The 12127-nt window shown below is 45.7% G+C and overlaps 1 protein-coding gene across 1 annotated transcript in view; it reads left to right on the top strand.

Moving 5' to 3' along the window:
* Positions 1 to 2515: 2515 nt before the first annotated feature.
* The window catches only part of ankfn1b (ankyrin repeat and fibronectin type III domain containing 1b), a gene marked incomplete at both ends in the record, with an annotated part of 375118 nt that continues 365506 nt past the window's right edge, over positions 2516 to 12127 (top strand). Inside the window, 1 exon segment of the mRNA XM_080747475.1 lies at positions 2516 to 2634. Within this exon segment, the coding sequence (XP_080603601.1) occupies positions 2516 to 2634 (119 nt within the window).

Here is a 12127-nt window from a genome sequence, read left to right as displayed (position 1 = left end):
AGTTGTGTTGGAGAGTGTCTCAATTTCAAAGCTGGGGAAGAGGAGTTCATGAGTTCTTCCAGAGAGAGATGGAGACAGTGACACTAAACTTGGTTGGGCTACATTTTGTCATGAAAACCTTAGTTGGCGAGCATGTAGATGTCTTCTTTTGTACTCCCGCATTTGCGCAAATTAATTGCCCGTGCGGGGGGGGGGGTTGTTGTTGTTGTTTTGAGGGGCACTTGGTGAAAATCTCGCATCGGGGCACACCGGGGGCTAGTTTCGCCACTGGCAGATATATAGACAAACGGACGAACATGTGAGGTGTGGATGTTTGGACACACACGCACGCACGCACGCACGCACACAATATGTATTTACATCACTTGTGGGTACATTACATAGACTTCCATTCATTTTCATACAAGTCCTGTGGCCTTACCCTAACCTCTATCCCTAAACCTAACCCCTAACCCTAACCCTAAACCTAAACCTAACCGTTGTGGGGACCTACTATTTTGTCCCCACACTGTCAGAGGTCCCCTGCAGGTGACTGTGTGAACATGCGTTTAGTCCCCATAAGTATAGCTAGACAAACACACACGCACACACACACACACACACACACACACACACACACACACACACACACACAGACAGACAGACAGACAGACAGACAGACAGACAGACAGACAGACAGACAGACAGACAGACAGACAGACAGACAGACAGACAGACAGACAGACAGACAGACAGACAGACAGACAGACAGACAGACAGACAGACAGACAGACAGACAGACACACTAATGAGCAATTGAAAGCCATTCTTCACTGCTCTAACTCCCTAAATCCCCTCCTTCTTAGACCCTCATCTCTCTCTCTCTCTCTCTCTCTCTCTCTCTCTCTCTCTCTCTCTCTCTCTCTCTCTCTGTCGCCCCCTCTCTCTCTCTCTCTCTGTCTCTCTGTCTCTCTCTCACTGCTCTTTTCCATTATTGATGAGATGGGTGTTCAGGTACATTGTGTCTGTATGCGCGCGGTGAGATCAGCAGAGGTGCATGGCATGGCAGGTTGAGTGTGCGCAGCGTTTCGTGCTCCACGTGCTGTCTGTGTCCGGGTCTTGAAGCCTGTGTGTGTGTGTGTGTGTGTGTGTGTGTGTGTGTGTGTGTGTGTGTGTGTGTCTGTGTCTGTGTGGACAGGTAATTACTACTTTGTGGGGACCTCATGTCCCCACAAAGATAGTACAATCAGAGGATTAGGGTTCAAAATGAATGGAATGTCCCCACAAAGATAGTAGACTATGTGTGTGCGTGCGTGCGTGCGCGTGCACAAGGGAGAGCAATAGAGATGTAGCGAGAAATGCAGACAGAAAGAGGGAGAGAGACAGAGAGACAAAACAAATGTAAACAGGCGCTAGTGGGAATGATGTAATGTGCCTCGTGAAAATAGATTTAACCGAAGGCATCGCTGAAAACGCGAGAACGCACATGTACGTCTCACATGCACCCATCATGTACCCAAAGCTCTGATGCCAGCACCACCAGCAGTAAATCCACCCAGTGAAAAAATAATCCCTTTATGTCTGTGTTCTCATGAAGTGTCAAGCTGAGGTGTGTAAAAAGTGTCTGTGCGTGCGTGCGTGCGTGCATGCGTGCGTGCGTGCATGCGTGCGTGTGTGTGTGTGTGTGTGAGAGAGAGTGTGCGTGTGCGTGGTGTGAGAGAACAGAGACAGTGTGAAAGAATGAGTGCGCGAGAGAATTACAGAGAAAGAGAGAAGGGCTTTTCACAGAGACATCACAGGAGCTGATTTGCACTCTCAGCTCAGTAGTGAGAGAGAGAGAGAGAGAGAGAGAGAGAGAGAGAGAGAGAGAGAGAGAGAGAGAGAGAGATGCACTCCTCCAAACCACAGCATCCACCTCTCTTTATCGTTTCTACCTTTGTCTCTTCATTTACTCTCCCCTCTTCCCTCCGCCTCTGGTGCGTTCCACTGCGGGGGTATACCACTCCCACCCGCTGTGTTGACTGGTAGGCAGTTACAAACGATGCTATTTTGAGAGGGAGTCCGTGCATGTGCTCGTAAGCAGTGGCAGCAGACGGATCGAAAGAGAGAGAGAGGGGGGAGAGGCAGTGAGTGAGAGAGAGAAGCAGAGAGAGAGAGAGAGAGAGAGAGAGAGAATCAGAGATGCTTCCAGGGAGGGAAAGGCAAAAGGAGATTCATTCCCCGTATTCCACTAGAAGGAATAGGAGATGAGTGAGGACAGGGGCACTCGGACCCGCTTCTGACACCATAGGTGTATGTGACACACAGAGACAGTAATAATTGACTAAACTGAGTTGAGCCCAGGTAGACCACAAGACGCGGAGAAGCAGGTCTGAAGGTCGTGGCACGGGCAAAGGGATTTATCCAGGCGGTTGTTTGCGAGACGGGAACTGTTGTCGTCGTTGTTCTGTCGTTGTTTTATATCTGGTTCACGGACTAACCCGGCAGGAGGGAAGAGGCGCCGAACGCGGAGACGGAAAGCGGAAAAACAGACGGCATGGCCAGTTTTGGCAAACTCACCGACTACTTCAACCGCCGCAAGTCTCGAGAGGAGCTGAGGGGCGCGCGGAGCTCCCGGCGCAGCGGCAGCTACTGCTGCACCGTGGCCGAAGCCAGGTAAACTCTGGGCGCGCGAGCGCGCACGTCGGAGACAGACACATACGCTACTGTGGTGTGTGTGTGTGTGCGTGCGCAGGTAGGCACGTCTACACGTGCAGACACGCCATGTGTTTTGTGTTGTCTGGATAAGTTGGAGCGCCGTCGTGCACAAACCCGATCGCCTATGCTCTGATTGTTATATAATCATATTTCATAACGGATCTTTCTTTCGTTAGTGACTTTGACAGGTGAGATGAATTGAGCCACCTCGTCGGTAATGAATGCCAAACCAGTCACACGGGGCGTGTGGCAGCCAGGCTGTCACACACTCCATGCATTCAATTGCCATTTCTAAAGGTCCTGGTCATTTCCAAGCAATTAGTTTGTCTGTTTGTGTGGTTGTATGCACTTGTCTCTCCCTCTCTCTCTCTCTCTCTCTCTCTCTCTCTCTCTCTCTCTCTCTCTGTGTGTGTGTGTGTGTGTGTGTGTGTGTGTGTGTGTGTGTGTGTGTGTGTGTGTGTGTGTGTGTGTGTGTGTGTGTGTGTGTGTGTGTGTGTGTGTGTGTGTGTGTGTGTGTGTGTGTGTGTGTGTGTGTGTGTGTGTGTGTGTGTGAGAGAGAGAGAGAGAGACACACAGAGACAGACAGAGGAAATCTACATATCCTACTGTGATGCACATAGGCAGGCTACTGTACTTGCTTATATGCATGCGCGTGTGTGTGAGTTTGTGTGTGTGTGTGCGTGCGTGCGTGCGTGGGCGTGGGCTTGCGTGTGCGTGCGCGCGTGTGCATGCCTGTGTGTGTGTGTGTGTGTGTGCGTGTGCGTGTGCGTGTGCGTGTGCGTGTGCGTGCGTGCGTGCGTGCGTGCGTGCGTGCGTGCGTGCGTGCGTGTGCCCGCGCACGTTCATGTGCTGGGTTGCAAGCTGTTACATAAGAAGTGGAGGTGAGGTAGATTAGATGTGCATAGGTTAGGTACTGCTATACCGTATGGAATGGCTGCTACAGACCCATGCCAAAGACTGGAGTTGACAATCTGTTGATTGAGTGGGCTGGGAGACGGGCATAGTAGAGATGAGAGACAGTGAGATGGGAGACAAATAGAGATGATCATCAGAAGATCATCTTCAGTATCCCTCACACATATGTATGAATCCGGCTTTAAAGGACAACTAGCATTAAATAGCATCTAGGCTCATTTTCCTACTTATATTGATCCCAAATGACTGTCCATGGGGTCTATTCGGCAGAAATGCCCCTGTTGTCCAGTTTCCCCAGCAGAACCCAGCAACCCTCGTAGCATAGAGTGGAGCCTATATCGTTTTTACGCTGTTCCTTGCTGTCAAAAGTGTTTTTTTTTTGTTTTGTTTTTTCATGCATGTGTTACTAGTTGTCATTACAAACACATCCATGCCTTAGTTGTCCCACATGAGCCGCCATAGGCTCAAAAAATCATGTTTCGGGGTGAGCATTCGGCACAACTGCCAATCAAAGTGACTGTACTGGCCAATCATAGCGTGTCTTTTCCGGGACTTGGCAAAACGTATAACAGCATAACATCTGTTTAGCAGAGTATGGTGGCTCGTGTGGGACATCGATGGCCTGGATGCGTGTGTAATGACAACTAACCAGTAAGACTCCCTACATCGGGAGATAAGCGACCATCAGGTGGCATACACAAACTTTAGAAGACAATGGTAGGCAATCAGGATGACATGACTTTAGAGATACTGTGTACCGCTTTGCGTGACTTTAGGGCAAAATCAGTAGAAGCAGTGTCCAAAAATGTGTTTTGCAAGAATCTGCCTCATGGTGGCGCTAGAAGAGGGCCATGTGAGAAATGTGTGGGTGGAGGTTATGGTTTGGCAGCCAATGAGTGTGTGTGCAAAGTTTGGCATGGATCAGGGCAACGGTGGCGGACATATGAGTAGGGAAAAAGTGTGATGAGACGTGACGGACAGGAAAATGAGCCTAGATGTTATTTATTCTGAGTTGACTGCTAGGATTCAGTCTGCATGAATCGATTCGTCAAAAAATTGTAGATCTACAAGTTCTAAGCTTGGCTATTCTTTTCCAACGTTCCCCCAGAATAGAATTTTAAGTTTTAATTATGTTTTGATTATCGTGACAATATCATTAATCGCAAATAATTATTCAGCAATAACCGCAATGTGTAATTTTCATATTGTCCATCCCTACTGTATGTCCAGCACGTCTGTCAGACACCTTCCTGTTTCTTAATTGTACTCTGGACTATAGTGGACCCATGGGCTGAGAAAATGTAATATAATGTTCCCCCTGAATGAACTGAGATGTTTTTATCTTCTAGTTGTAGCCATACAGTTGGAGGTCTATATTGCTAAGGCCTAATCCATGCATAAGACGGATACATTTATCACGTCTGTGTTATCGGCTGTTGCGTTGCTTAAGTCCATTTTGTAGTGTAAATGTGTCGCAGGGAAACATTGCACACGTTGAAAACTCATTTCATGGCTCGGGAAAGTTGTAATGACCTCCCTGACAGTCTGAGTATTAGGGGTGGAAAAAGAATGTTCTTGTTTACGAAACCAATGAACGGATATAACGTATGCAGGCTCACGCTCCATCAGTGATGCAAAAGTTTACTTTTAGCATGAAAGCCTCTGATTGAAAAAAATGTTTGAAGGTCTGAAAAATTATAGTAGTGCTTGTGTACTCTTTTTGCCGTCTTCTCACTTAGAGTTTTAGATTGTAGATTAGATTGTAAATATTCGGCATGTTAAGTCAAAAACTAGTTTAGAGTGATAGCGTTTTGATGTGAGGCCATCACAAACCTATCCCTCTCTCTTTCCCTCCCTCCCTCCCCCTCTCTGTCGGTCTCTCTGTTTCTCTCACTCACCCACTCACCCACAAGCTATTTCTCTCTCTCTTTTAAACAGCCCCCTCCCTAATGCTGCTTTTTTATCTCCCCCAATATCTCATTTTCTTTATTGTCCTCTCTCTGTCTGTCTTTTTCTCTCCTCTCTGACATCCTTTCGATCCTACCTAAGCTTTCGATCACTTTGATCATCGCTCAGTCACTTATTGTTGTTGTTGGTTGAACCTTGTATCTCCATATTTGAACTTATGTATGTGTTTTTTTGTAAAGTAATGGCGTACTGGCGTACTTCATTATAATAATTTTACGCCATTATAGTAATGGCGTAATTATTATATAATTTGTCTTCCCTGTGTATTTTGTGTTTCTTCCTGAAAGCTGAAAGCCTCTGAGTCAAAAGACCCAGTCGAAAAAGAGATTTAATGACATCATAAAATCAACCCCTCCCCTTTTACCATACACCCAACACTGTGGGTGTGGCCAGGGGCACCTTTTTTGCCGGCCGGGCTACTTTTTTTTTTTCTCCACTTCAAACTGGCTCTCTCATCAACACAAACGCAACCTCTCGTTACCGAAACTACAGCCAAGCGCTCCCAACCACCTTGCCCTTGTTGTATATTTTGAGACGAATTAGACTGAAAATGAATGACTAATCAGTACAGGCTGCCTGTCAACCAATTATTAGTTGGAATACTCATGGCAAATATACCTCAGTTGACACAGTCAACAACACATAAACTTCAACAATTAAACTGAGGCACTGTTAAACAAAAGAGGTGTTATCTCACCCTCTCTAGCAGAAGACCAATGAATATCAGCTTGGTTCCCATAGTCTCCATACATTCATTAGCCTACAGTGACATTTCTTACAATGCTGCCGCTGTGTATGCAAAAAGCATGACTTATTTGCAAAACCGCCGTGCATTTTTTTTCTGTCAGTAATAGCCTATTGAATCTAACGTGGGAACAGAACAATCTTTGTAGTGTGTGTGTGTGTGTGTGTGTGAGAGACGTGCGTGCGGGGGGGGGGGGGGGGGGGGAATCACGTGGGGAAAAATCACCCAAAACCCCAATGAAAATCGCCCGAAACCGCAATAAAAACACCCAAAACCGGATAAAAAACGCAATATTTCAATCATCCCCCCCCCCCCACACTATCTAAGACCCTGTGACGCCCCTGGGTGTGGCTAACTTCTGCTGGGTCACCACCCACCTGACAACCAGGCATACTTAATAAACTGGCAGGTGTGGCCACATAAACATAATTTTAACTCTTTCTGTACACTTTTTTTGGAAACAAATCTTCCTCCTAGTATAATCATAATACCTGATCACCATGTTTTAGGGGGCAAAAAAATCATGGCACCCCATCTCTAAGTGAATGTGAAATTGGTTATGTTTGCCTGTGCGTTTTATAAATACTGACCCAATAAAATGCATTAACAAGGGCTTATGACTAAACTAATAAGAGGCTCTTGCCCATCGGGCAAGTACAGGTCATATTCTGCTTCCCCAAAGGTCATGACCACTTGCCCGAAACGTACATTTTCCATTATAAAATGATAGGTAAAATGTTAACTTATAGAAGAAGAAAAAAAAGAAATTGAATCCATAACTGAGTGTCGACAGTCACTTTGAAAAAAATAAAATCTTCTGGGGGGTCCCTGAAACTAAACATTTTGAGATGGGGGTCGGTGGCCAAATACATATCATTTTGGGGGGTCCTTGACATGAAAAAGTTAGAGAACGGCTGACATAGAAACAAAGGTTTTTCAAAAAAAAAAAGAAAAAAAAATTGTCACGATTTTTCAAAAATAGCAGATCTACAAGCTCGCAGCGCGGCACTCGGTGTGGTAAAACACTCAAGTATTTTTTCCCACCACCGCCCGACAGCGACGCTATGTTCTCCCGTCATCTGTCTCTCAAGCACCCCTCTGCTCTACAACCCCCTTCACCCACCCAACACCCCAAGAGGCCTCTGGGGCGCCTCTTGTCTCTCGGAGACGACGTATGACAGGTGGAACCACCGAGCCTCGGAGGAGCGGGAGCGCTGCGGTCTGTGCGTTAGATGTCGGAGCGACGGGGACAGCGATCTGCCTCCTCAACTCTTAACAGGGAGGAGAGGCGCTCGACTCGAAAAGCGCCGCCCGCACGAGTCCCCGTTCGTTAGTTTGCGAGGGAGATATAGCGACTCTCGTGCCTCGTCACGTCTGCCGTTTTGACAGATCCGTATGGCTCCACGGTGCCTTGATGAGTAACATATAGAACTTTGAGTACGTTGAGCTATATGGCTGTATTGTTATACACACAGTGAGTGTGTGTGTGTGTGTGTATATATATATATATATATATATATATATATACTGTATATCGTCGTTGTCGGGTGGAAACCTTGTATCTCCAAGTTTCAAATGTGTCCGTTCTTTCGCCAAGTAAAGGTGGTTGCACACTGCTGCGTTTTTCGTTGCGAATTGCGTTTTTCAGGGCAAGGAGAGAGAGAGAGATAGAGAGAGCAAGGGACAGAGTGGTGCGCGAAACGGGCGGCAGTGTGCAAACGTGACTGACATAACGTGAGGTTGATTTTTTATTTGCGTGCTCCGAAATTCACTCCGATATTCGGCCCGAAAAACGCAGCAGTGTGCAACCACCTTAAAGCCCTGCTTCATCATACAAGGTCGTCGCACAAAAGTAGTGAAAACAGCAGATCTACAAGCACACAACACCGCGAGGCGTTGTGTTCTTGTAGATCGGCTGTTTTCACTAGTTTAAAGCTATACTGTGAAAGTTGCTCAACTAATGGTCAGTAGCAGTAGAGCAAACCGCGGTCGCGTCTGCTTTTTTCGGCCGTTTTTCGCTGCGGACCGGGCATTCAGACCACTGCGTCCGCCTCGCCTCGCCGAGACCTATCCATAGAGGTCTTTCGTGTCTCTCTACGAGCCTCGGTTGGGGAGTTACATGCTAGACTCCTAGCCCAGTGTAAACACTGCAGTGTACTTCCTGAAGAGCTCAGCAGTGTATGATCTGGGCTTTGATTGGCCGGTAGGAGACACGTGTACAGAATGATGCATATGACGTAATTTTGCCGGGAAAAACAGCCCCGGTCACGGCCACCAGGGCTCAGTAGAACACATATAAAGAAAAGGCTTTGGGAGCTGAAATTAACAGAGTGGGGGTTCTAAAACTTTAGCGATTTAATAGTTAGGACAATTTTAAGATATGTTTTATAAAAAAAGTTACATAGTATAACTTTAAATCCTTTTCAAAATGATAAATGCAAAACAAACGGTTTTAGACATACATGGTTTTCACCCGACAACGACGATATGCATGTTGAGGTTTGAACTTGTTTGTGTCTTGTGAGAGTGAGAAACAGTGATTATACTTATAGACTACCGTAGTTATTGTGAATCCAGCTTGTGGGCTAAACATTAACATCTCTCCCAACACTTTGGAAATCCCCAGCGAGTGACTGTGTCACCCGTCATCTTTCAAAGAAAAGGGATTAACTTGCTAAATATAGTTGTGCTTTGGGGTTCGTACGTCCGCTTCTCCAGGCGCTAGCTCTCACACTCATGTCACTTTGCATTAACGTGGATGTGAACTTTTACCGCCTGTGCTGCGGAGAACTTTGAGTGCACCTTTTAACATGTAGCAGCATCCTTGAATTGTTGGTTTTTGAGGTCTGCTTGGGCAGATGCTGGAATGGAAGCCACAGGGGCTCTGAGGAAATACAACGTAATTACTTTTGATGCAGTTTGAAATTGTAATTTTCTCTGATCAATGAGCTCTAACTTGTTATTTGACTCGTCCATTAGAGTGGAGTCATTCAGTGAGACTCACTAACAAAAGTTTGCTTTGAAAAGTCATATAATCAAAGACTTGCACACATTTTTTCACAATATTTTCAAATATAGCAGATCTACAAGCTTATAGCGCTATGAGCTTGTATATCTGCATTTCTTCAATGGCTAAAGCATAAAATAACTCCAGGTCTCAAGATTTTCAAAAAATAAATAAATAAATAAATAGCAGATGTACATACAAGCTTGCCACACTGCACAAATGAATAGCCAAGTCTAAAATCTAAAATGACGCACAGATGCTTTCCCGGTTTTAATGGGTTCGAAAATCTAATCTTATGTCCACCAGCATGTGCAACATCATCAGTGTAATGTCCATGAATGTGAATAATATACAGACAATCGATGGCTAGGAAACAAGAAATAGAGATAAAATACTTAAAACATGCAGGAGATGCGAAGGCACGAGGATACAGAGGAATAAAAGGGCCGGTGAAGAGAGAAGAGAAGAAGATCAATGAAAAACAAATGTAAATCAAGGTGGGCAGATGCTACTAATCAGCCCCTGGCCCCTTCTTGACAGCACACACACAGTCATACATACACTTAACCCTAGACGCAGGCTAGGAAAACAGTCCCACTGATTGAGATGAACGAGCGAGCCAACTAACCCAGGTCATGCATGAGTAAGCATGTGTTGTTTCCCCATGGCGTTAGAAGAACTGACTTCATCAGTTTGCTACAGGGATAAATGACACTTTTATTATTGCCGTTGTGGAGGCTGCATGTCAGAGACTGGACTTAAAACGCTGACATACTCGTTATGCACAATTCCTTTCAGTTTGTGTTTGTTCTTAAGCACAGTTCAGACCAAAGAGTTGCTACGAGACAAAACTGCCGTAAGCTTCAGCTTCGTGGATCTACAAGTAGCTACTATGCTATTTTTGGTGCATGACACCATCGTATGACAGATCTTATATTAAGCCTTAGAAGGTTGCAGAGTAGTCTGAAATTGAAATACCCCATACCATTAAGACTCCCTAATCGGGAGATAAGCGACCGTCAGGTCGGTACCCTCATGGTGGCGCTAGAAGAGGGGCATGTGAGAAATCAGGGGCGGAGGTTGTGGTTTGCCAGCCAAGGAGTGTGTGTGCAAAGTTTGGCATGGATAGGGGCAACGGTGCCGGAGATTAGAGTAGGGCCAAAAGTGTGACATGACGGACAGACGGAGGGACTGACTGACAGACAGCCGGTGGAGGTCGCAAAAACACCTCTGGTAGTAGATATTGTATTCAGTGCAGCTCTATTGCCCTAAAGTCACTCTAAGTGGTACACAGTATGTCTAGAGTCATGTCATCAACATGGATCTGTCCCTTTTAGCGCCACTGTGTAGCCCATTTTTTCAAACACATTTTTGGACACTGCTCCTACAGATTTTGCCCTAAAATCACGCAAAGCGATACACAGCATCTCTAAAGTCATGTCATCAACATGGATCTGTCCCATTTCCCATATTCCCTCCTGATTGGCTACAACTGCCTTCTAAAGTTTGTGTATGTGACGTGACGGTTGCTTATCTCCCGATTAGGGAGTCTTACTGTTGTACTGTATAGCGCTTTCCTTTAGTTACGTGTGCACACACACCTGTGTATGCCCGAGTCTGGGTGCATGACATGTATGTGTTATGTGTGTCTGTGTGCTTCCTTCAGCACCATGGACAGATCCCACTATCTACAGTGAGCAGCATCCAGCGTATTATATCCCCCAGTCCCTTTCACCGGCACAGGCCAATCATCACTGAATGGCTCAATTCACATTCAATCAAGACTCAGATACGGCGGTTTAATTTGTAGTCCGAACATCCGATGTTGCAGGGGCTTTAAATAGAAACCAAACCAGGCTCAGGCCCTGAGAAAACACTCTCCTTCTTTTGTGTCTGCTGTTTTGCTCCGGGCTATATGGAAAATGAATGGTTTTGATTCATGAGATGCAAAAAATGTGTTCACTTCGGGGAAAAAAAGTCATTACTTGAAGGTCATCTTTTAACTGCTCTAAAAAGCAGACAATACAATTCTGTAAAAATGTTAATTATAATGCGGTATTTATTATCAAATCTTTTTTTGTTGGTGCTGTGACTTTATTCCCCCCTAAAAGTAGGATCCCTCAGTTTGGCGCAATAGTCGTTCTTGAAGACATTTGCTTCTGGAAAGACTTCATAGGTTTGCAGGGTGGGAAAGCGTCAAGTTCCCCAAACGCGTTGTGAGATGTGTGATATAATGCATTGGCTATTTCCGATAACAGCCAAACAAGCTTCGGGTTGAAGATAATTTGGCGGTTGCCTGTGCAGAGAGTAGGGATGGGACGATAAGTGATATTATCGTGATAAAAAACACTCACGTAAACGTATCGTGGAGATTTTATTCATCGTGATATCGTCCTCCGTCATGCACTGGGATCAATTCCCCTTTTATTTGAAGAGCTGCATATCCGATACCACTTAAACCCTCTATAATTGGTAAAAGGTACTTCCGATCTACAAGCTCACAACGCGTCGCAAGCTTGTAGATCTGCTATTTTTTGGGGCAAATGTTCCCCCACAGGATAATGGATTTTGCGATAATATCGTAAATCGTGATTTATTTTGTCACAATAATCGTGATATGATTATCATTATGTTTTTCAGCGATATTTTTGGGTCTTTTCCTGCCTTCATTGATAAAGTGTACAGTAGGCTGACAGGAAACGGGGGGAGAGAGATGGGGGGTGACACGCAGTAAAGGTCGCCAGGATCGGGACTCGAACCTGCGGCGCTGCAAGTGCTGGATTACCATCCCAGGTGCAGACTACCGCACCTGGGGT

Source organism: Nannobrachium achirus (assembly GCF_963921795.1).
Source record: "Nannobrachium achirus genome assembly, chromosome: 18".
Taxonomy (NCBI): Eukaryota; Metazoa; Chordata; class Actinopteri; order Myctophiformes; family Myctophidae; genus Nannobrachium; species Nannobrachium achirus.
This window is presented reverse-complemented; position numbering and strand designations above follow the sequence as displayed.